The sequence below is a fragment of the Pipra filicauda genome, unplaced genomic scaffold (assembly GCF_003945595.2).
Source record: "Pipra filicauda isolate LSUMZ 115617 unplaced genomic scaffold, ASM394559v2 scaffold55_size4083901_pilon, whole genome shotgun sequence".
NCBI classification, from domain to species: domain Eukaryota; kingdom Metazoa; phylum Chordata; class Aves; order Passeriformes; family Pipridae; genus Pipra; species Pipra filicauda.
Genome location: NW_024104709.1, coordinates 3,527,402 through 3,553,573, shown reverse-complemented (window position 1 = coordinate 3,553,573; position 26,172 = coordinate 3,527,402). Strand labels below are relative to the sequence as shown.

Below are 26,172 nucleotides of genomic sequence, written 5' to 3'. Positions count from 1 at the left end.
AGGCAAATATTTTTGCCTATGAAACAATATGTTCTTAAACTGTAAATAGAATGGGAGCACTTTATTCCTGCTTTAGTACTTTATTATGTTATGACTAGCCTTGCTCCACAGTGCTCTCTGCTGGAAGTTTACTGTATTGTCGTTTTCTGTCAAAATTACAGTAATTATGTTTATTTATTTATAGAGTTATTTATAGAGTTATTTATAGAGTTATTTTACATTTGTTAACTAGGTAAAATTGTAGTAGTCAATTCTTCTTCAAGATTTACTTCCACTGTGATATAATACCAGATAATTACATATATCCACATTGAGTTAAATCAACAATTATAATGTAATAAAGATATAAAATCCCATAATGGGAATGTACAGGAAGTGCAATCCGATCTTTAGAAAATAAGATCTTCTATAGTGAATAAGAGAAGGTAACAGAATTCTTTCCCTGGCTTGCCATGTTGGAAATTCACAGCACTGTGTCTAAATACATAATCAGTGCAAGCTGCTAATGTAATTGTGCTTTTACTTGTTTGTTTTTTTGTTTTTGTTTTTTTAATATCCATATATCTTGTACATTTCTCCCTTGTTTCAGCAGCAAGTTGATGATTATTTGAATATCTACTGTTCAGTGCCAGAGAGCATCCAGAAGGAGAATGCTTGGGAAACACAGACATATGTTCATTTCTGTGATGGCCAAGGAGTGGCGCTGACACTCAAGCCAGAGCACAGGGTGGAGGATGTTCTGTCTTTGGCATGCAAGGTACTTACTTTTCATTCACAATTGCACCTTATTAATAGTCGTGGACTTGAGAAGGAACATAGTATATCAGAGGATGCCTAAGTAGTGATAAGATTATCACTATTATATAATAATCATACAATAATTATATATAATATTAATAATACATAATATTGTAATACCAGCATCTCCCAGTCACTGTCTCAAGGCACACTGCTCTCTTTCCTGTAGTTGTGTTATTTATATGTTGTAGCCAAGGTTGCAGGATTGTGGAAAGGTTTTTCAAAAGGTGTTGCTCAAGACAGTGCACAGTTGATACTTAAAGAGCAGAGGCAGTTTGCCAGGTAGTCAGCCCCTGAGTAATCTCAGCACATGTCCACTCTGCGTTGTCCTTGCAGCAAACCTGGTTGTTCCGTGCAAATTAATCACAGAGGAGCGAAAGGGAGTTAATGCCAGGAAATTAAGACAGTTAAGACTGCTGTGATAAAGGCTATCATATATGTTTGATTTTTAAAGGAACTTTTTAAGCTTTTAAATACCAGTTCTATTTGTGAATTTCAAAGCGTGAATTCCCTTGTGAAAGTCAGTGCCACAATTCGAGAGGGATTGCTATAGATCATGGGACAGAAAACTGAGTCACAGGGTGAAGTTGAAATAGAGATGCTAGTTTTAACTACAGACCAAACATCAGCACCTCTAGAACATCACAATGTACCTAGCACTTTTGTCTCCACACGTGTCAGTGCTTGAATTTAGCTCTAACTGCAGGATTCAAGTCACTTAAATTATGCAAACAAGCTTTTTGGAAAAACTAACTTTTTACCCCTGAGTTCTGTTTTCTGGTAAATATACTGTATTTATTTCACAAGGGGAAAAACAGGAGAAGAAGGAGTCCTGTGCTGTACAAGATCCAGCTGTATCTTTTGGCAGAGGTTAGGGTGAATTTGTAGGTGAGGTCATTCAACTGGCTTGAAGTTAATGAATTTTGAGGCTTCTAATGAAGGAAAGGACACATTTAATGGCTTTTGCACCTGTTAATATTGCAAACAAACCAACAAATAAAATTAAGTTATACAAATTTTTAAAAATCCAGGGTAAACTATGGTTTTAAAAATCAAAATAAGCACACTGGCTTAGCGAAGTCCCATTGTGTCTCCATGGCATCACTAAGAAGAAATTATCTTCTTGTGGATGATGGAGACTGAATCCTGGAGAAAACATTTAATGCTTGCCTTTACTTTTAAAACCTTGTCAGGCAAAAGGGTGTCTGAGTCATGATTTGGCCACCAGGTGGCATGGTAGAGCTGAAACATTTTGAAGTCCTTAAAGTGATGTGCAAGACCCCTAAAGGAGGAAATAAAATTAAGTAAAATTAAGTTGAAAAGGAAATTCCTTACTTCTCTTACTCCATCATTCCAAAATATTTGTAATTTTCAAGCTGACTTTTAATTTTCAGTGTCTGTATCACATGAAAATTTAGTTTTAAATTATTTGATTTTTTTCTTAAATGTTTTTCTGTTTTATTTTGTCTCTCTATTCTATGTGTAAAGCTTTTCATAAGCATTCTCTAATGCTGAATACTTTCTGCTCATCTATCCTGGTTCTTTTCCTTCTTACATTTTCATTCTGCTCTGGTGAGTGTAAGGAATCTTTCTTCTTAACAGAACATGTTTGAATGTTATGTGGATAAGGATGAAGTTCACCGGGGTTGCTGGTTTGTTTGTTGGGTTTTTTTTCCCTTCACCCACGCTTTATGGGGTTTCTACTTTTCTTATTTCTGTTTTCCATCTGAGGTTTTTGAATAGCATGTATACAAAATCTTGTGCATTTACATTGAATTGTTCAGGATACAGAACACATGCAACTCTTAAACTGTAACACATAATAAAATCTTAAGGTAATTACTATTCACTCAGTAGATTTAGATTTTGTAAGCTGCAGAGATGCACTAAAGGGGTTAAATAACCCTCAGGGAGCTTGTCATTCCTTCTCTTTCAGAAGTGTTGCTTCCTCTTGTTATAGAATTATTGCTCTATTAATATGCTAAAGTCAAATGTTTTGTGCCATGGTGTCACCAGTATCCTGATTTTTCAGAGCCTCCCATCAGGGACTCGGCACTTTCAGACTAATATCTTCGGGGAATAATCCTGTTTCCCTTTACTTCCTGTTGAGATAGGATCTTTTCTTTGACCTCATGGTGAAAAAAAAAATACGTGGAACTCTCTGATCATAGATGAAACCCAGCAATAAAAATAAAGTCCAATAAAGGCAAACCCTTAGGGAACCTACTTGCTATCCCATCCCCTCTCCTAACTGCCCATACATGCGTATGCCTTTTCTATATAAGGAGCAAAACTTACTGAACAGAACTGAATCATTAAAAGTAGTCGTAGAAAAAGGTGGCTGTGAGTGTTAAATTCAAAAGGACAGAAACCAGTTGTGATATCTTTGGAAACATATATTACTGCTCAGTTAATCTAATAGCCAAGACATCATGTTTACGAAAGGATCTGGAGGATCGTAAGGCAAAATGGAAATTGTTCTCGAACCTTATCTTTTAAGCAATGCATCTGATTTTGTTTATACCACAAAAATAGTTGGAAAACTACTTTTGAGGATTGCTTTTGCATGGTTCTAGAAGCTTTTTGTGTGTGTGTGTGTCACTTCTTTGTGTTCTAGGATTCTGGAAATAAATAACGACTTCCAAACTATTTTTCTTCCTTAGATGAAACAGCTGGAGCCAAGACACTATGGCCTTCAACTCAGAAGACTGGTTGATGAAAATACTGAGTATTGTGCTCCTGAACCATACGAGTACATATTAGACCAGGAAAGTGTGACTCCTTTTAGATAAAGCTCTGTCTGCAGCTGCAGTTGAATTGTCACCTACAAATATGTGAAATTTAGATCTAAAATAAGGTTTAAAGCTGTTCCCAGACTGCATTGTGTCATCCTTATTCACACGTTTGGGTGGCTAGGCACTGCAAACACTTTCTTCAAGAACTGTTTGAAGATTTGAGTGAGGCTTTTCGTACAAAAGCAGAGTGTCAGTCTCTACTTCAGGCTGAGTTTTTGATCTTTAGCTTTAGTCTCACTGATAGCGGTGATGCTTACACAGGAACACAATGCTCTGTGTGAAGACAGCAAGTCTTGATGCAAAGAATAACATGCTTGTTTCTCATGCTGTATCTTTGGGTTTTGATGCTTATATTTTCATAATTTGATGACTTGTGTTACTGTTTTTTTCCAACAGGTGTATGATGAAATAGAAATTTGTCCATTGAACGTTTATCATGTTCATCTTACAAAGACTGAAAACATAAGTGATTATGGTAAGCTGTCAGGAATTCTCTTGTATTCTTCTCATTGCTTGCTTTCTCTCTTCAGGACTTTTCTGTCTCTGAGAGCAGGTAGAGCCATCCTTGATAGATCAAAGTGTGAGCCTGCAAGTGTCTTTCTTACGTTTTGGAAGAGACCACTTTCTAATTTTGCTAAAATGACCAAATAATTCAAGCATGAACTTGTCAGAAAACAAAAGTCCTTTGTCAGGATTAATAAAAGTGCTGTCAGTCAGGCCATGGTCAAGGTCTGCCATTTTTTTGTAGTGGGATCCTCTCTTGGCACAGTATCAACAGTGTCCTTTGGAACAAGCTCTGACAGGCTTTTTGTCTGTGGGAGGCAGTTATGCCTAGGAATAATTATATACCTTGCAAGGATACCCTTGTAAGGCAGCTTTGTGCTGTTTTTTAGCTGCAAATCTGCAATAAATTATTCCTTTCTGGGCTGTCCCACTCACTGGTCTGTATAGTTTGCTGCTTTATAGTTTGGGTTTCCAGTTTTTGGACCTGTTTAAGACACCTCTTTGTCTGATGGACATGCTGCAGAACTCTTAGCATAATGATGAGCTGTGCCTGTTATTGAAATGTCATATGGAGTGGAGGTAGAAATTACTTTTTGCAATGTTTTGTTTTTTTTTTTTTTAACAGCAGAGTATGACATTTCCTGGGAGTTGAAAAGTCCTATTAATTTTAACAGGCTTAACAATGACTGGGAAACAATGTAATAATTTCTGTATGCTCTGTGGGTGTGTTCTCACAAGAAGTATACAAGAAGTATAGAGTCTACTAAATACACAAAATAAAAGGGAAATGTCCCCAAGGAAGTTTATTTGATTAAAACCTCTTTTATTTCAGGCTTTGCTGTCACAGCACAAGTTGCTGAAAATGAGCATCTCACCCATATCTTTGTAAGTGATGTACTCCCTGATGGACTGGCATACAAGGAAGGTACTGTATCACGGTTGTGTTTAAAACTGTTCTTCATTATCTTTTTGAAGTCCAAAAACTTAAAGAAGGTTTAGTAATGCTGTCTGAAGCAGTTCTTGGCTTTTGGTGTTCACAATTTTCTTTCCTGAAGACCACTGGAAATATGTGATACAGGAAAAATAGTGTACACAGTGTAACTAAACTATCCTTTCAATATAGTGGAGAGAGTTCTTGTTCAGCCTTGGAGACAAAGTCTGTATTCAGTCATCCAACCAAGTACTTTTGTGCAGAGGAACAGACTGGAGAAAGATTTCATCTCACAGGGGCTTGATCAGTTTCTATGACCCATCACTTCCACCTTTTCTGGCAAGGAAAAGTAGCCTTTCTCCCCACAGTAGTTTTCTGCATATATTTCTGTGAATAGCTTCTCCACGGCACTGCTCAGAAACTGTGCTTCTCTTCATCAGCACATTTGAGGATCACCTAAGTTCTGCTCTCTGAAAAACAAACCCAGAGAAATGGAGACAGAGATATTAATTTGCTACTTGATGGTGATGTCTACTTAGTTGTTGCTGACCTTGAAAGACAGCATTTGCCACTGTTTAGATTTATATAAAAGCTGATAAAACTCCATCCTATGTTGTTCCAGTTTTGCATAAATAATTTGATCTGCATGACTAATGTCGTGCTATTCCCAGATAATGAAATATGTGGTATGGTGCAGTATACTGGTGGTATCTGGTTGTGAGAGGTGGCTCTATTCTAATCTTCTTGAAAGCTGTGTTGCTTTCCCACCCACCCATTTCTCTAACACCTTTAAACAGAAACAACTCACTTGCTGTACTATGTGTAACACCTATCAAAGTAAGCATGAGGTCAATCTATATAATTATAGCACAAATAAAGCTCCCATTGATTCTAATAGACTTGTAGGATTAGGCTGTTTGAATTCAAACCAAAAAAGTAAAAGGTGAATCACCATAAGGTTTGGTTTGTGACCCTTTATGTTTTATATTACCTCTTTTTTTATTTTTCCTTCTCTGCTTTCACATGCTCCCAGGACTCCGAGTAGGCAATGAAATCCTGAGCATAAATGGAGAGGCTGTGTCTGTTCTTAACCTCGGGCAAATGGAGTTGCTGTTTTCACAGAGAAGTGTAATGCTCACAGTGAGAATGACCCAGCAACCCTTATGTGTATCCTGGTCAGATGGTGACATTTCCCGGGATCCAAAGAGTTTGTTGCCTCCTCCAAACCAGTCACAGCTCCTGGAAGAGTTTCTAGATAACTTCAAAAAGAACACAGCAAATGGTAAGAGGTTGACAATAATTCCATTACTTTCATCTCACTTCCAATATCACTGTTTTTTAAAACTCAGTTATGTTTAAAATTATACGGCTTGCCTTAGAAACACAAGTATAAACTGTTGAAGTTCCATTTATGCTCAATATCTGTCTGTTATTTTATTATTTTCTAGGGAGTAGAAGTGGAACAGAATATGATTATGTCTGCAGGGAAAAGATATTATTTTAATCTGTTTGGCTGCACCATCCGGTATTATCAAGTGCTCTCTTAACTGTTCTGTGTCATCTTGGGTGCCTCCAGCATATCCATTTCACAGGCACCAGTGGCTGAAATGTTGTGATGACTTTCAGAGGCGGAGTATTGTTCTGTGTTTACCATGTGGTAAAGTAGCACATACATTAAGAGTACCTTCAATGCATGAATCGTCACCACCTCAGAAAGGAGTCATTTAGCTCTGCTCCCACCCAGTGTTCCTGTTGGGTGCAGCTGCCCACTGTGTAGAATAAAGCCCATGAAAACAGCTTTTATAGGGCTTGTCTTGTTCATATTTCTTACTCAATGTAACCGCTGTATTAAGCATTGAATGGAGGATGTATCCTAACAGTGTGTGTCAGGATGTGATCCTCATGGGTTTCTGTATGAGGAGCACCAGGCAGGGAAGGTGCCTACCTGGTAAGAACTGCTCCTGGATGACATCACAACCCCTTGGCTCCAAGGAAGTGCCGATGCTCACTTTTGGGTTGCCTTTTTGGCTGGAAATAGGAGGTGGCATGTAGGGGGGCTCTGCCATGTTGGGTGGAGGTGAGCCCTGGTCACCCTTTCCTTCCTTTAGCTGATCATACTTTGCTGGAGAACTACAACTTCTGATACCGGAATGCTTGCAAATGTCTGCCTAAAATAGAAAGTACATGGGGTTTTGCTTTCTTCCCTTTCTTCCCATGTCTTGACTATTTTTCAAACAAGATAGAAGGAAATTTAACTAGTTTCTTACTTTGAAAGGTGCAGTTTCCTCACTGTACCTCTGGAGGATGCTAGTAAAATTCTGCAGGAAAGCTAGCCAGGTTGCACTGCTGTGTGAGGGGAACAGCAAGAGGTACAAAAAGGGATCGCTGATTTTTATGTATAATTACGGTGGCAAGTGTTTTCTGATTGGAATTTTTTTTGTAATTAAAAATGGAAGAAGAGAAAGAATCACATAGGAGAAGTTGCTAGAATCGATTTAATTATAAAGAAATTTTATTAGGTCATCTTTTGAAATTAAAAGAAAACTGAATACAAAATTTGTGATTCAGTAAGTAGCATCTCTCTCAGGGGCCTTATTTCAATTTAAAATGCCATTAAATTGACTAGTGGCACATGAAAGTTAGTGTCATAAACCAAAAATTATGATAAAGCTAATTAATTACACAATTATACCAGGGCTATCATCCAGCTTATTGGCTTGATATCATAGGCCAGCACTACCTGGAGTATTCAGTGTAATGAATGTATGTGTCCATTCACTAGATTCCTCATTCCTCCGGGATAAATTTGCAACCTGTGCAAATATTCCATTATAATAGGAAATTACTGGAGTATATATTATACTTTAAGCACTAGTAGATAAAGGGACATAGTATATTTGCTTTTCTGCTTAAAAGCAGTTAAGAAAGATTTATTTTCTTCTCAAAGAGAACAAATAGTTCTAAATTAAGCTTCATGAGAAGAATTTTTATGTTTATTGAATTCAGTGCTTAGTGTCTGATCACCTGATCAAGTTCAAATGGAAACAGAAAAAAATGGCATTACTTTGAATTAATAGATAATCATAAAGGGTTTAACTGTTCTGTGTCCTGTTACTCACTCAGGAATTGAATAAGATTTTAGATAAGCAGAGGGGGCATTTAATGATCCAAGCAGGGATTTGGAGGCTAGGAACTCTTAAATTCATATCCAGTCTTTATGAAATCGTAGAATCATTAAGGTTGGAAAAGTCCTTAAAGGTCATTGAGTCCAACCTCTGACCGAACACCACCATGTCAACTAAACCATAGCACTCAGTGCCATGTCCAGTCATTTCTTGAACACAGGGATGGTGACTCCACCACTTCCTGGGCAGCCCATTACAATGCTCAACCACCCTTTCAGTGAAGGAATTCTTACTGATGTTCAACCTGAACCTCCTCTGGTGCAGCTTGAGGCCATTTCCTCTTGTCCTGTCACTAATTCCCTGGGGGAAGAGGCTGATCCCCACCTTGCTACACTCTCCTTTTAGGTAGTTGTAGAGAGCGATAAGATCAACCCTGAGCCTCCTTTTCTCCAGGCTAAACAACCCCAGCTCCCCAGCTCCCCAGCTACTCCTCATATGACTTACTTTCTAGACCCTTCTCCAGCTCTGTTGCCCTTCTCTGGACACACTCCAGGACCTCAATGTCTTTCTTGAAGTGAGTGGCCCAGAACTGGGCACAGGACTCGAGGTGAGGCCTTGAGTGCTGAGTACAGAGGCACAACCACTGCCCTGGTCCTTCTGGCCATGCTATTCCTGATAGAGGCTGGGATGTCTTTCTTGGCCACCTAGGCACACTGCTGGCTTATGTTCAGCTGACTGTCAACCAGGTCCTCTTCCCCAGTCCACTTTCCAGCCACTCTTCCCCAAGCCTGTAGTGATGTATGTGGTTGTTGTGAACCAGGTGCAGGACCCAGCACTTCACCTTTTGAAACTCATACAGTTGGCCTCAGCCTGTTGATCCAGCCTGTCCAGATCCCTCTACAGAGCCTTCCTTCAGCAGATCAACACTCCTGCCCAACCTAGTGTCGCCTGACTGATAGTGTGCACCCAGATCACTGATGAAGATATTAAACAGGACTGGGTCCAACACTGAGTCCTGGGGAACACCACTCATGACCTGCTGCCAGCTGGATGTAACTCTTTTCACCACCACTCTCTGGGCTCAACCATCCAGCCAGTTTTTTACCCGGCAAGGAGTGCACCTGTCCAAGCCATAAGCAACCAGTTTCTCCAGGAGAATCCTCTGAGAGACAATCTCAAAGGCTTTACTGAAGTCCTGGTAGACAATATCCACAGCCTTCCCCTCATCCACTAGGTGGGTCATCTGTTATAAAAAGAGATCAAGTTGGTCAAGCAGGATATACCTTTCCTAAACCCATGCTGGCTGGACCTGATCCCCTGGTTATCCTGTTTAATACTACTCTGTCTCCTTTGGTAGAGTTGAGTGGGTCACTCTTAAGACTGCACTTTTCAAACATAATTTCTAATGTTTGCTTGTCCTTGTTGAGTCTGTTCTTCCAAAGCAGCGCCTTTGAAAGTCAGCTGGTGCTAGCAGAGGAGACCTCTTTCAAAAATCAAGCACAATTTGGCTCAAGATACAAAGAGTTGAAAACCTTCTGCTGTTGCCTCCCTGTTTTTATAAAATTTACTCTGTCTTTCTAGAGTACTGTGAGGATTAATGTGCTAAAATTAACAAGTGCTTAGAAAATGGAAATTTTCAGCACGAAGTCAAACAGTAATGCCCTGCCTAGCACTTAGTGATGACCACCAGACAGAAGCAAAACAGAATTTACTTTAAATCACTGGCTTCATATAACCTGGGTGGTAATAGTTTGTCCACATTTGTTTACAGTTTTGTAGCTGCTCAGCTAACTCTGGTGAGTGCCTTTTTCTACATATTCTGCTATGTTGAGGATATCAAGTTATACCTTGTGGCAAACTTTGGCAACCTTTACTGTACAGAAGGGAAGTGATTGACTTTCTCCAAAGCCACTAACTCTGCCACTCCTGAAAATCATTCCCAGGGAATTTTCTGAGAGTGATTCATTTTCTCCAAGAGGTTGTTATACCCTTGTAGCTGTATTTTGGACCTGCTGTGGTTGTGTCATTTGATCTACCACATGGCAATGCTATATTCTTGCTGCTTAGCTGCTTGGCTAATCATGAGCTTATCCTGGAAAAGAAATGAGATGAAATACTTTTAAAAAATGCACCTATAAATGTGGAAACCCAAATAACAGAGCAACTAAATTTGCTCCAAGCTCCAGTACTAAGGAAATTAAAAAAATATTTAAGTAGAATTAAAAAATGAGGGAATTGGATTAGAATTCTTACAGTTGTGGAGGAAAAAATGCCTCATTTTAAGATGGCATGGGTATCTGAGGAATAAACAACAGAGAGGGCACATGAATGGATAACTATATATTTAGGGCAATGCTGTGTGGGTTTATGGTATATCTATGGAGTGCTGAGGCAGGAGGTAGAAGCATTAGTTAGTAGGTGTGAAAACCCATTGCAGAATGCAAGTTGCTGTCAGAGTTGGATGGGGTTTTTTTCAACAGCAAGTGTGTTTTTGCCAAAAAAAGCTGTCATTTTGGTTAGCTGACACTGTTGAAATCCACACTAATTTGTAAATAGAACTCTGTGATTAAAAGCAAAAAAAAAAAAAAAAAAAAAAGGTGGGAAAGAAACAATTAAAAAAAAAAAAAGAAAAAAAAATAAATTAACATAGTTGTTCCTGTGCTCCATGTTGTACTCCTCATCTGTGGGGTAGGGTCTGGGTTCCTATCTGGCCCACCTTTCTAGAGGTGTAGTCCCAGGAGCAGTGAAGAAGGCTTGGGTGCTACTTACCAGGAGAAGGCTTGCTCCTCCTTCTCTTCCTTTAGCCTTCCTTTCAGCCTCACAGCACTCCTCCCACCCCTGTGCTGATAGCAGCACTTGCTGGGGCCCTTGAAGCTAATTAAGGAGAAATCTTTCTCCCCCAGCCCAGCCCCTGCAAACTGGGGTTGACATGATGGGTGCAGAGTCCTGACAAGGGCCAGAGCCAGGTAAGGAGGAGGAGCGGGGAGTAGGCAGGTGCTGGGGGAGAGAGCTGGTTGTAAGGAGAGTTACTCTCAGAGGCAGCAAGCTCTCCTTCAGTTGACCTGCCCACAGAACACCTCTCTAGCCATTTTGGAGCATGGATTTGCCCTCTGCTTTCCCTCCTCTTGCACTAATCCTTGTGCAGCGGTGTAGTCTGGGACATGCCAGTTTGAGTCACTCCCGATGAAGCTATTTCATGCTCTATAAGGCATGGCTGGAGTCAGGGAGAGAGAGTCAGGCTTTGTGCTGTTGGACAAGTGGCTGGGCTATGTGCTGGAGAGGAGCAATTACATTTCAGCTCCTGCTCTGCTAAACATTGAAATACTTTTGCAAAGTGCCACTGCTTCAGGAGAAGGATCAGTGGTTTGAATCCTCACATGGAAAAGTAGCTCTTCTGTTTACCAAGGCTTAAGCAGCTTCTGATTTTAATCATAGTAAGCACACACAGAAGCAAAGCACATAAGTTGTCCACAAGTTTAATTTTGATATGACCAAATTATTTTAAAAAATATATTCTTAATAATAACTGGTTTGGATTCAATTCCAAGGTACCTTCTGTTTCAAAGGCAATTTTCTGGGTGGCTTAGGTGCCTCTGTAAAGCGTAACTACAACTCACTGCTTCTTCAGAAAACTCCATTCAGCTTCATCAGATACCACTGAGTTAAGGGAGGAAAAGAAAGACAGAGGTCAGCTCTGCCAGCTGTTTCTCTGCAAGTCACTGTGCACGCCTTTCCAGGTAGCAGTCCTTACATCCTCTGTGTGTACCACTTAAGAGAAGAGAGAAAGTCAGGAGGATGTAACACTAAGCTGGTCTCTAGCCTCAGACAGCTGGGGGCTGTGCCTGGAGCACTGACTCAGACCACTCTGCTTATTGCTGTTTGCCTGTAGTTTTTCAGAAACGTCTTTAATGTAATGTTAAAAGCATTTTGTAAACAAAAGTAAAACTAAAACTTAACTGAAAAGCATTTCTAAAATAACTTCTACTTTTAGTTCTGCCAGATCAGGTCCTGTTTGTCTAGCTGCTGTGTCAACATTTAAATTCTCTTCATCATGCAATAGGGCACGTCCCTCATTGTGCTTCATGTGAGTGTAATCAAAGAAATCTGTTTTTATTCTTTCACAAGAAATTCTTTTGAGCTCACAAAAGGTGAATATTGCTTCTTAGCTTCCCGAGTCCTAAGGACACTCACAATCCTGTTAGATATGGGCCCTGATCTGTGTTAGTTGTGCAGGTCTGCATACATTGCTACCTTTTGCCTACTGAATCTAATACCAACTATCTGATGGTTTTGTGTGGTGTGAGGCAACATATTAGTGCCTCTCTTTAACATAGATACATAGTTGTCTATGCAGCATGACTGGTTATCTGCCTGAAGTTAGATGACTCTGCTGGGTTTTCTTTTTTTAGTTATTAGCCAATTCAGCAGGAAGCCACATAGATGTGATAGAACATACTCATCAGAGCAAGGTTAAGAGGTGAGGTGTGTGTTGACAGTAGTCTTGGACAACTGTGGTAGGTTGGCTCCTGCTCCAGCTGTTTGTGTGCTGTTAACACAAGTGTCTTTGTCCTACCCTCTTGTTAATCGCTGGGAAAAGGCTAGGTCTGGCCTGTGACAATACATGGGACTGTAGCAGTGTAGAGGTTAATTCAGAGAAAGCATTTGTCTCTTCAGAAGCTGAATCCACAGGAGCACTTGTTGCCTATGCATGTTTTGCAATACAAATGTTTCCCAAGAGTGGTGGTTTAATGAACTCTTGCTGCTGCTAAACTGTCCCGTTGGCTTTCTGCTAGATGTGTGTATTGCAAATTAAAAGATTACTTGTGCTATAAAATGGGACAGTCTTAAATGCTCTTCATTGTTCTTTTCTACTGACAGAGCATTCTGTTCTGCTTTGCTAAATGCTGCTATGATTTAATCCCTGTGAAGTCAGCGGGCCAAATTGTTTTTCTTTTTGTGGCGTAAACTCCATTAAACCCTGTATAGCTGCATCTTCTGGCTCAGTGATATTTAGGCAGAAATCATCATATTACCCTTCCTACTGAATTCTGTAGAGTAACAATATGGATAGCAAAAAGATTTATTAATTGTGATAAAGTTAGAGACATCCACATATAGACTAGTGCCTTAGGCATGATTTGAAACACATCAAACAGTGGATGTTCTGTGTTTCACAGAGGAAAGGCAGGTTGAGTAATTATAAAAACTGCCTAAGCTAGCCACACATTCTTGCTAAACTATTAAGTAACTCTTTTTTCCCCTTTTTCCTTTCTGTTTTCATTAATATGAATCTGAGATGGAGAAGCAAATGTACCACTAGGGCGGTACACTTGAAACCTGGGCAAGTCTAGCTCCATCAGCTTTCCAACTCTTCTCAGTGCAAATGACCTCTGACAGTGGTGAAAGACATCACACATGAATAATCCTGCACTAGGAGCTGTCTAGCAGTAGCAGCCTGGAAGATGTAATGGCAGCAGTAGGTTGTAGCCTTTGCTGACTTTTAAAGAGGATGGTGGTGACCTAACATGGGTTCTGCTGTGTCTTTGTCCTTTGTACTGCAGCCACACATCTCCAGTTGTTGAACTGGAATAGAAGGGTGATGCACTAGCTGTGGCCAACACTGGCCTCCAGTGAGACTGTGTGCAAGAAGGCATTTGTTAGGAAACAAATGCATTTAGTTAAAAATTGGAGAAGCTAGTGTGAATTGTTAATCTTAAAACTGAAAAGCCTAAACAGCTGTCTGACTGGCAGATACTTAGACAGAGAAAGTTTGGAATGTTAAATTACCCTGTAAAAACATACTGCTGAGATGCAGGGGCTAATCTGGCATTGCTACAGAAGTACAGGCAGATATTTCCTATTATGTTGCTAATTTGTATCTCCTATTGATTCCTGAATTAGCCAGTGAGTCAAATTACTTTGCCTCACTATGAGCAGTTGATGGACAAAGGAACTTCCAAAGAATCTAAAGGACTCTGCTCCAGCTTCAAAATGGATGTTTCTGTAGATATTTGGGGGAGGGGGGAATAATAAAAAAAAAAAAAGGAAGTATAAAGCAGCCTACAGAAAGTCAAATTTGCACATGTAGGTGGCTGACTGGAGCTAAGCCACTGTTCAGCATGTGGCTCCACATGTCCTAAGCAAGCTGTACGACACAAGAATATTTGCACGAACATACTGGCTTTTTCTATACTTAAAATTATAGAACGTTTGAAGAAGTGTCACTTTCCTCCCTGAAGGGTGAGAACAGTGGATAAAGATTTGTCCTGCTTGAGCATTTCAGATCCTAGCCCAAAATATGAGTTTCTCTTTGTCTAGGCAGTATCACATATGCAAAAAGAAGCAGCCTAGTTGTTTGGACATTAGGAAGCATGTAAAGCGCCTTCCTATATTTCACGGTTTGCTCCCTGAAGCCAAAACATATGGATGAGAGGGGCCATGAAGGGAACATTCTTGTCTGGTCTGTAATTGCATGTCTTGTTTGGTAACAATTAGTCTTGTTAGTGACAGGCATCTAGTAATTCTATGTTTAAGAATCCTATCTAGGAAGTCTGATGTTATGACAGCTGTATGCTAATTTTCTTTCCAGATTTAACAGCTTGAACGAATTCCTGAATGAGTTTCTAGCTATGCCAAAGAGTCAGTTTTTACAGCCTTGAAGATAAGCTGAGAACATACTTTCCAGCCAGTCCCAAAATACATTACAAAACACCCAGAACACCAACAAGTGATAAAAGCCAAAATATCTCTCCGAGATTTAATAATTCCTGAATCACTGAATTTAGTTAATTTTATTTGTGTTTCTCTAACATGTTTAGTTTTCTAGAAGCTGAAGTTACTCGTACTAGTAGGCTCTAGTCATATTAATTTAGCAATGAGAATTTGAGCTAGTTGTTATCTGAAGTTACCTTAAAGCCTTTCAGAAGAACTTGAAAATTTTGTAAGCGAAAAGAGGAAGGTTTTTTTGAAATGTTAATAAATTTAGTATTTCAGTATCTTTTTAACAATTGGTTAAAGCAGCATGAAGGCTGTAAACCCCTGTACAGTTAACCACATAATTTTGAATTTACTCCAGTGTTGGAGTGTGACTGCTTAAGTACTAATATTTGCCTGTGAGTACCAACTGTGGGGAAAAAAATGGACTGGCACTGTGCAATAGTTTAAAACTTACATAAATTCCATTAATTGATCTAACGTGAACATTCATTTAAATCTGGAAAACTTAACTGGAGATTAATAAGAATCTGCAGTTGGGGTCTATTGTACCTCAGTCTCCTGCCCAGATTCACAGAAAACCTCAATGAAGATAAAAAATTAATCAAATTGCTTTGACTTTCAGCTTGAAGTGATAGAGGATATGGTCTGTTTCAATGGATATTTCTTATCTGTAGCTGCAACCTACCCACATTCCCTTAGACCTGTTTTCTTAGTGCAGAAGTTGTCTGGAGAGTTTTTGGTCTAAAAACCATAAATCTCTTAATGAATAAGCCCTGTGTGTAGCAGTCATTTTTCGTATGTTGAGGCTTGTACTAGTAGGATATGAGTCCAAAAATTGATTTGTTTGTTTATTTATTTGCTACTATGACATGTAAAAGAAATAGATGAATAGCTTGCCCACTTTTCCTAGGTGGAAATTAAGCTCTCCGCGTGTGACTTGAGCTGGACCATTCCTGTGTTATGCACTCTGAATTTTTCTTCAGCTGATGTATCACCAAATTTCTAATCATCCTTCTCTGGCAAAAGAGAGTTTGAAGGAAAAAAACTGCTTTTCTATGAAGGCCTTGAAGAACTCTATGCTTCCAAACACCTCCTGATGTTTCCTGACCTGGGCCTTCATGATGGAAACCCTGGACCAACTCCAGTGTCCTCCTGTATCACAGCTTTACTAAACCTTACCTAGCTGTATGCCCACACTTCATCTTCTAGACACTCCTCACTCTTTCTAGCAATTTCTCCAGTGCAAATGGCCATTGTGAGTCAGTTAATGAATCTTCCATGGAATCTTCTATTGCTTTTCTTCTTCCTTACCACTGTTAATGTGCTTTTTGCAATCTAGACAGAAATCTAAAAGGCTGTAGAAATAGTGTGGGCTCTGTCCTAAATGCCAGCTGCTGGGTGCCCTTTCCATGCTGATCCTGGGGATAACATGAGCCAAAGAATTGAAAGGTCTTATCCTTATAAGCAAGACATCTAAGTTATTCATAGCTGAACTAGTGAACCCAGAACCCTTCATATCTCTGGTGAAACTTGGATGCCTTCTTTAACAGAGACTGTGAGAATGTCTCTTGAAAGTCATTCAATAAATTCCTTTGGATCAACTGTTACTTTTTGAAAGCTCTTTCTTGTCTTTCAGAAAGGAAAAGGCTACAGAAGGAAATGCTTACAGACCTATTTTTTCTACTTCATTACGAAAGAGTAAATATACTGTTGAAAACCTGAAATATATTTAGTTGTGTTGAACCAAAAGAAATAAGCACATGTGTGTGTGCTGCCCGCCAGGTTGAACTGTTCAATTGAAGCTATGAGTGCTGGTCTCTGAGGGAGCATTTTTAGAGCTCACTACACTGATAATTCTCTTCTCCAGGCAATACTGGAATGGTTCACCTACCACTCCCTGTTTTTCAGTAAGTCTAAAGGCATTAAGACCACCAAAGCTTTGTTCCTTTCTGAGAGTTGGCTCAGACTTTGGTATTGTTTGCACCAGGGATTTTGGAAATATTTGTTATCTTCTCTTGGAAGTTTACTTTTGTCTTGGTAGTAATATTGGCTAGAAAAATATGTGAACTGTAAGCTTATGATAATTAACTGATCAGTCTGGAGAATTTGCACAACAATGAAAAATGCAGCTTTCCATACACCTGCCTTAACTTTATTGCCCAAATGTAATATCTCATTTCCAGCTAAACCATGCAACTGTCTTATAGAAACTCTCTTTAATGGGGAGAGGGAGAATATCTACATGCTGAAGGTTGGCTGTGTTGTGTTTTACTGGCAATTTCTAGAACATTTGGGAATTAGTGAAAATATTGAATTCATCTTTTCCTAGTGGACAGCCTGGACCTCTTACAATTCTTATAATTGTTGATCCTACTTTTTTTCCAAGTGAAAATTCATATTAATATTCCAGAAATTATGCCCACTTCATTGCTGTTTTGCCACATCTGTCTGAAATCATTGGACAATACTAGTGTTTAAAAATGGTGTCAGTTGCTTTGATCTGAGATCAGGGTATCAGTCTTCTACAGACTGGACCAAGCCCATCATAACTGTTTGAAGCAATGTGTGTGTGTTGCCATATCTGAAATATTTAATTACTGCACATTAAAAACTGCAGCAGAGAGAACAGGAAGTGAGAGCCCTGTTTCACTTTCAAGTGCCAGAGAACTACAAATAAGAAAAAGATTAGTTCGTGGCAGTGTAACCACTGGAGTTCTTAATGAATATCTGAGACAGAGTCAGCAAGCAGCTGGGGTGTAGGACAACTGTCAGGGCTCATCACCCACGTGCACTTGTGATATAAATATTCTCTTAGTAATAAACATTCTTTGTGTGGATCTTTATGGACCAGTTATTATGAAAGTTAAAGTATTGCTGGTGATAGACAAACCTAGGATGGGAGCGGATTTTGAGGCTTGGCATGTCCAATCCTCTGCTAGTTAAGGCTTTGGACAACTTGATACATTTATCCTATTCAATTTTAAAATAGGGTAGACTGTTTGCATTCTTTGTGCCCAGGTAAGCCTGTTCCAGAAATTTGTTCATATAATGGTTGAAAGCCAGTCTTCTAATTGTCACCTTAGACATATTCCTGGCCAGTGTTATGACTGATCAGTATCTGCTGCCCTTGACCATTGCTTAAGTAGCTCTAGCTCACAAGTACCTGTTGTTAACCCCTTTTTCACACTTCCACGCTTTTCTTCTCTCATGTTTCCAACTCATGAGTCATAGATTATAGAAGGAATTGTTCTTACTGATCCCTGAAACCTTGTTCTATGTGATTTCATTCTAGAACTGCCGCTTCATCTTCAAGGTCATCCTGCATTTCCTTTATACATCTCCAGTCATGCTCTTAATTAATGCTGTATATTAACTTCAGATGATTAGAGTATTTAATTGGAGTACTTCCTATTGTACTTTATTTGCTGAGACAAATAATGAAAATATAAAGTAAAATTTGTCCCCAAAGTCACCTTGGACAGAATCTACAATCTAATTTACCAGGCCTAGAAGTTCATTCAGACCAATCTATTGTTATCTTACTTGATAGCCAGTTTTGCCTTGTTTTAATTCCTATCCTTTTCATTTTGCCTGAAAACTTCCCTTGGGATATTATAAAGGTTTCTTGTTTCTTTTTTTTTTTTTTTTAGACAAAGTTTCCAGAAGGTTGGATTTATCCTATGTTCTTTGTCTTTAAAAGCATATTTTATCTAATGCTGATGGCAGATTAGTTTAACATAGTCATCTTAGCCATACTGTATGTACATGATATTCCATTTCTCTCCACATTTTTAATTTTCTCTCCTTGAATTGATTGTGAAAGCTTTAAGTTACTACATGGGTTATAGATCTGTAGTTTCCAATGTTAGATTGCCCTAACATTCTCATTCCTTCTTTAAACATAGCTGTATAGCCTCATCCTCTTTTCCCCATCATCGGTTGAATAATTTATTAAAATCCATGTTCTTGAGTTTGAATTTTATATTCCAGGTTTTATATGTTGAGAGCTAAAGAAAGTTTAGTTCTCTGCTGAGCTGCGTGAGTGCAAATTGGCTTGCACCCACCTCAGACATGGACAATTTTTAGTCATTAATTGCTGTCCTGCCTTACTCACCCCTGTTGATTACAGACAGATTTCAGCCTGGTTCAGCCAAGTCCTATGGGATGAGCTTTACTGTGACCCTTGGAGTCTTTATCTATTTGTTGTAGTGAATGTTTGGTGATGTGATTAAGTGGAGCAGGTGAAGTCAGGAATACGAGGAAAGACTCACCGCTACTAGCTGTTAATCAATCATACTTTAGCTGAGACACACCTAGGTGCAGTTTCCTTACTTGAATCTGACAAAACATGTGACTTCATCTACCTCTCCCTCTCTCTCCTACCACCGAGGATAGTTATGAAGTCATGCACAGAACTGCAGCACCCAAGGAAATGGCCTGAAGCTGTGTCATGGGAGGTTTAGGTTGGATATTAGAAAAAGGTTCTTCACCCAGAGAGTGGTTGGGTGCTGGAACAGGCTCCCCAGGGAGGTGGTCACAGCACCAAACCTGACAGAGTTCAAGAAGCATTTGGATGATACTCTAAGGCACATGGTGTGACTCTTGGGGATGGTCCTGTGCAGGGCCAGGAGTTGGACTCAATTATCCTTGTGGGTCCCTTCCAACCCAGCATATTCTGTGATTCTGTGAAAATGATGCCCAGCAGTGATCTTGGAATTTCTCTTGGAGTCAGAGACGGAGTACATTTAATTTTTTTGTGTTGTCTTCTCCTGTAAGAGGTAGAAGGAATATTTGGTTCAATTTATCACTGTCATTAGAGTGGCAAGTGGAAACACATGCTCTTGCCATAGTTTGATAAAAGGGGTGGTTACACTACCTACTCAGTGCTTGACATTTGCTAACACTTGACATGCTTGTGATGGTTATTTGTCATTTTTTAAATCGGTGAGAGAAGTCTGAAACAGAGCAAATTCTGATGCATTATGAAAAAAGAATTATAAAAGAAACAGGATCCTTGATTCCTACTCTCTCCTCATGATGAATCTACCTTTGCAGTGAGCAGCTAAACTGGTAAGAACATTGCTAACTAGAAAGTATTTAAGGCTTCTTCATTAGTTAAACAGAAAAGAGAGATAAGTGACATTTGCATTTGTTGATGACTTCTTTATGGTAAGTGAATTGCCGGATGGTCCATGTTGATGTTTTCTGCTTGATTTCCTTTGGTTTCTTGGCTGGGATTGCAGCACAGATTATTATTGTCTCACACATCTGCTAGAGGATGCATTTCCATTGTACCTTACTGCTCACAAACACATGAAAAACTTCCATATTCACCACTTGTACGTGTATCGCTGCATCAACATGGAAAGAGACATTCCCTTAGGCGTACAGAGCTCTTGGATATTTCTAACCAACTGTCCCATCTGTGTGCTCTGTGCCTACTTTTAGTTGAATGATGAGCAGGGAGGAGCATGACTTAGGAAGTATTCTTTCTTTCAGTTTTTAGTTGTTACATTATAACTTGTCTTGAATGATTGTGAGTAACTTATCTGCCTGCAAGCAAGGCACAGGGTTACAGGAGTAGTAGCATTCTTTGGTGATACTCTTGGTAGCTAAAGGTGCTGAGCGGATTCTTAGTACTTGGTGGTTCATTGCTAGAAACCTAGAAAAAAGTTTAGTATGCATTTCATGCAATGTAGTTAAGCTTTTCACACAATGGCTTTTTCCCCCTCTGCTTTTCTGGGGATTCTAGTGTTTGTCTGAGGTTACTACTCTTCTTGTTTTGAACAAGTGGATTGTTTTGGGTTTTTGTGGCAGGTTTCTGGTAGCAGGGGGCTACAGAGATGGCTTCTCTGAGAAACTTCTAGAAGCTTCCCCTGTGTCTAATGGCTGGCACTGGCTCCAATATGGGACAACACTGGCCAAGGCTGAGCCCATCAGCAACAGTAGCTCCTCTGGGTTAACATATTTAAGAAGGGGAAAAAATCCTGCATGATTGCGGCTGGACAGAGGAGTGAGAATGTGCCAGAGAAACAACTCTGCAGACAGCAAGGTCAGTGAAGAAGGAAGGGAAGTGCTCCAGGTGTCGAAGCAGACCCTGCAGCCCATAGTGAAGACCATGGTGAGGCAGGTTGTTCCCCTGCAACCCATGGAGGTCCAAGGTGGAGCAGAGATCCACCTGCAGCCTGTGGGGAGGACTCCATGCCAGAGCAGGTAGATGCCTGAAGGAAGCTGTGACTCCATGGAAAGCCCACACTGGAGCAGGTTTGCTGGCAGCACTTGTGACCACATGGGGAACCCACCCTGGAGCAGTTTGTTCCTGAAGGACTGCACGCTATGGGAGGGACCCATGCTGGAGCAGTTTGTGAAGAACTGCAACCCGTGGGAAGGGGTCATGCTGGAGAAGTTCATGGAGGACCGTCTCCCATGGGATGACCCAACATTGGAGCATGGGAAGAGTGTGGAGTCCTTCCCATGAGGAGAAAGAAGTGGCAGAAATGACAGTGTGTGATGAACTGACCACAACCCCCATTCCCTGTCCCCATGCTGCTCAGGATGGGGAGGGAGAGAAAACTGGTAGTAAAGTTAAACCTGGGAAGAAGGGAGGGATGGGGAGAAGGTGTATTTAAGGACTGGTTTTATTTCTCATTATCCTACTCCAATTTGATTAATACATTAAAGTAATTTTCCCAAGTCAAATCTGTTTTGCCCATGACTGCTGAGTGATCTCTCCCTGTCCTTATCTCAACCCAGGAGCCTTTCATTATATTTCTTTCCCCTACCCAGATGAAGAAGGGGGTGATAGAGCAGCTTTGGTGAGCACCTGGTGTCCAGCCAGAGTCAAACCACCACACTGACTTGGTATTTTAGCATCTGGAGACACTCGTATTTGCTAGACCAGAAGAAAGAATCTGCCTAAGAGGTTCCTGTATCCCAGATGGAAGTGGTAGACATTTTAATTCATCAAACATGAATGTGTGTGTGTGTGTGTGTGTAAACGGGACAGAGAGGTGTACTGCAGCAGAGAAAAAAATATGTTAAAAAATTTAAACCATGTTTTGTTTAACTCATCATTATCAGTCCCATTTTTCTTCCAGACAGGTTTATCACAACTATGTCAGTAGAATGAATCAAATGTGCTACTGTAATGGAGCTGCATGGGCAGATTTAGTCACAATATACTCACCATTTACTATACTGGAAAACTTCTCAAGCAATGTTTCCAGCAAAGTAGTCCATGGTTGCTATAAGTAGACAGATGTAATTTTGCCCATTTTTATAGCATTTGCTGTTGTGACATCAAAGATAGTCTGTGGCGCTTTTTAAAATAATAATAATTTAAAAAAAAAAGCCAGGAAGTGCTGATTTGACCTTGAATTTGGATGATTTTTAGGAATATGTATCTCCTTGCATACTTTTGTGTGCTCATTCCCAGCAAAGATCCAGAATGTTATATAGTGGAACAAATTTGTGCTTGCATGATAACATTTTTCTTTATTCTGTGGATATTCTCTACAGTTTTGTTGCCAGTTTTACCTGAAAGAATACTGGTTACCCAGCCTCTAAGATAACAGTTTCATATTATTATTGGTGAACATCTTTGATAATATGAATTCCACTGTAGAGTTAAATCCAAATTTGAATGTTTAAAGACAATACATTTTGTAGGGGTTGGCTTTCTTACTCCCTTCCACTTAGTACTAGAAGTAGAAAGAATTTAAATATTAAACTTGTTCCTGTGATTATGTCCTTAGGCTTTGCATTTGAAATTACTCATTCTCTAAGGTAATACTAATATTTTAGTATTTCCCCCTTGATTTTTTTTTTTTTTTTAGTTATTCAGCTATGATGATGCTTCTGTGCTCTTTGGGAGTGGTTTGTAGGAGTAGATCCAAATCAAGTCTCCTTCTACTGCAAAAGAAGGAAGAAGAGACAGGATATGGATGCTAAACTGAACAACAAACCATACATCCTTCCTTCCTTCCTTCCCTCCCCCTGTTAGTTCTGCATACAATGTGCAACAGGATGTCTTTTTTCACTTTGGATCCTTTCCGTGTAACTTTTTTAACTTTTGCCATTTAAAATAACATTTACTGTTGGTTCCCCATCATCAGTAACTCGTTCTGCCAACAGCAAATGCTACAAAAATGGGCAAGACTATATAGACCTACATCTGCCAGTCCTGTAGATTACAAAGCAAAAACAAAGATGAGGGTGAAGGGAGGAAAAGACGGGTCATCTGGTCAAAGCAATACAATATTCTGTTTGCCTACTTTCAGTGTGTTATCCTGATTTCTTCTGTTTATGTTGTCTGATGATCATTTTACCCTATTTTACTCTTCCCACATTTATGCTTTCTCCTGATTGCTCGTGTATGTTAGTTTTACTGCTTTGTAAAGGACAAATGTGTTTAATGGTCACTTTGTAAAATCAGGGAAAGGACATAGGGTTTTTTTCTTATTAGCTAGCTACCTGAGATCAAACTCTAGATCCTTTATGCTACAGTAAAATCTGTCTCAGGTGCATGTTGCTTGGAGGTATGGGGGAGAAGGGCATTAAAACCCAGAAGGCAAGTAAAAAGAGCACAACTGGGAAACAATAGGAAAAAATATCCTTTGCATCACCTTACCCTGAAGAAAATGTTACTTAAAAGTCACTTTAAGTTTTAGGGGTTGGCTTACCTTTTGTATACCCAGGAGTGACAGTGGTGGAGGTCGGTAGGCATTCATGTGTACTCATATACGGAAGGGAGACTCAAAATTACTTTAAAAGTCCAGAGGGAAGGAGAAAATTATTCAGGCTTGGTGAAGGAAGAGAGGTAAAAGCATAATAAAATAAACAGACAAGGCAGACTCTATGTTAAGGTTTTAAAGACAATGGATGGTTGTTTGGTGGGATTGTATAAAATGCGTTTTTTCTGCAAAAGTGGTAACTCTTGGGGTATTGCATGTTATATAGGCTCTGAAATATCAGGAACCACACATGACTCCAGGAGGAAAAGATAAAAGAATTCCCTCAAAAAAAGAGTTTGAGGGAAGAAAAGCCATGAGGCATTGGTTCTGCAAAGATAGGGAAATGAGAGAGTAGTCAAGTCTTTGGCATCTGTGTGGAAAGTGTCAGTCTTGATATTGAGCTTGACCTGGGCACCTTAATAACATATGGAAAAACAAAGTATCAGGATGACATCATGCTGAGTTATTTGCATGTCTTTCCCTGACTTTCATTTGGAGTCTGTCTACCATGTTTTTTCTTCCCAGAAAGTCTCTTCATGGGCTGTAAGCTGCTCTTTTGGGCCTAAAATTTCCATTTCCCTCCCTTCTTCAGTCCATGTTGGTCAATTCTTGCCGAGAGGAGCTGGTCCTGCTCTGCATGGACAGGACAACAGCAACACCCAGGCAGATAGATTGTTGTCCTTCACAATTTCTTTATTGCTAGCTGTCATGATTTTACTGCAAGATGGGTGGTATTTGTTTTAATTACCATCCCAGTTGCTGGTGTCAGTGATTAAAGGAGAATCTCAACTTTCACTTAAAAATAAATCTCCAGCATTTGTAGCTGTTGAGAAAGAGTTTGAAAATGTGGTAATGTGGTGTGAATTATACTCTAGAGGCTTAAAGGCCAGGAAACAAAACAGCAAATTCTAAAACCTCTTTATTTTATTGCTATTTTATCATCTTAGGTTGCTTAAAATCCTCTTTTTTTTTTTTTTTTGGTGGCTCCTTTATGATTTTCAACTATATGGATTGAGAGTACTGCAGAAAAAAATTTCCACTTCTAAGAATTTTAATTAGAATTGCCATGTAAACATCTCCTCAGCTTTTAAGCAGCCAATTGAGGAAACATAAAGAGAAAGAACATCATTTTTATATGAATTTTCACCATTGTTGGATAGATTTTGAGCTTACACATAAATGTAATTGAAAGGTACAGTTTGTCAGTAAGTAGAGCCGGGCAGTGCTGCCTCTGGCTTTTACATTGTGCCAGTTGCTATGTAGATGGACTCCAAACTTAGTAAAGTTGCTAAACTATTGGTAAGAAGAAGTATTATGAATTGTGGTCTTTGTTCCAGGGCAAAATTATCTTTTCTTCTTAAAACTTTAAGGGATTCAGGACTAAGTGGTGTTGTCTCAAACAATGGTGTGCTCATCCAAGGAGAACTGCAGAGTGCATTTAATTATCTTCACTGGTTCTCTCAGCACAGACAGTGCTGATTATAGATAGTACTCCTTCAAAGCAGCTTTTAGCTGTTAGGCTTACTTTGGTAGATCAGATACGCACATTGCTTCAGGCAGTCTCAGATGTCCAGCTGCTGTTTGGAAAGCAGTTTCCAAGCATAGTTGCTCCTTGCTTTGACCTCTTCTGCAAATTTGTGTTCCTTCTGGGTGTGGCATTTATTGCCATGGTCTAGTTGACATGGTAGTGTTAGGTCATAGGTTGGATTTGATGGTCTCAGAGGTCTTTTCCAACCTTATTGATTCTATGATTCTCTTCCCCTATTGTAATTCTACTAGACACTGAAAATATTTGCAGGTAAGAGCAAATACTTGTCCTCTTCCTGTCCTGTAACCCTCTAACTTATTTATTTGTTTTCTTTCGAATGCAGATTTTAGTAATGTGCCTGATGTCACATCCAGTTTGAAAAGGAGCAGTACTGATGGCACTCTGGACCAAGTGCCACACAGGGAGAAGACTGATCCACCTTTCAGGGTAAGAACATGTTGGACATAACAATCCTTATGAAGAAAAAGATAGTGTTGTAGTGTTAATGCTCTGCATTTCGTTGGAAAGAATTAGGGTTAATTCTTTCCACTAATTTGGAAAATTTTGTATGTATATTAACTGTACTTAGCGTTTTATTATCTTGAGGTCACCCTGACAAGTCAGCAAGATACAGCACAGCTGCTGCATCTTCAAGAGCAGTTTGACAGGGGAAAATGGCAAACAGATAGAGAATTATCAGATTTATCTTTCTGTGTTCCTTGAACCCTGTTTCTGCAGAGAACACTAAAGCTGTTACAGCTTTCTATTTGATTCAGTTTGGTTTGTGTTTTCTTTTTGCTGATAATTCCAGGGCTTGCTGTTAAGATTGTATTGACCACAGCAATACTTATTTAATGTCAGTAATTTTAAACTGGACTGCAGACTTTGGAGAGGTGCAGTGTTTGAGAGCGAGTGATTCCCACACTCTAATTTGGAGAACCTTTATGTGTCTGCAGTTACTGTTTGACTTCAGCTGGAGTAACGGATGCTCAAACCTTCTCTCTGTCAGGACTTTGGAGGTTGAGGCAGGAAAGCACAAAGT

At 39.5% G+C, this 26,172-nt stretch overlaps 1 protein-coding gene across 2 annotated transcripts in view; it reads left to right on the top strand.

Annotated features, from left to right (window-relative positions):
• Positions 1-26,172, top strand: part of TIAM2 (TIAM Rac1 associated GEF 2) — a 91,581-nt gene that overhangs the window by 34,284 nt on the left and 31,125 nt on the right. The window contains exons 9-14 of one of the 2 annotated variants that reach the window (XM_027716877.2): positions 593-757; positions 3,462-3,566; positions 3,990-4,068; positions 4,930-5,022; positions 6,062-6,310; positions 25,474-25,577. In XM_027716877.2, coding sequence (XP_027572678.2) covers positions 593-757; positions 3,462-3,566; positions 3,990-4,068; positions 4,930-5,022; positions 6,062-6,310; positions 25,474-25,577 — 795 coding nt within the window. Of the gene's footprint in view, positions 1-589; positions 758-3,461; positions 3,567-3,989; positions 4,069-4,929; positions 5,023-6,061; positions 6,311-25,473; positions 25,578-26,172 lie in introns of both variants that reach the window. The other variant, XM_027716875.2, reaches the window with a different exon arrangement.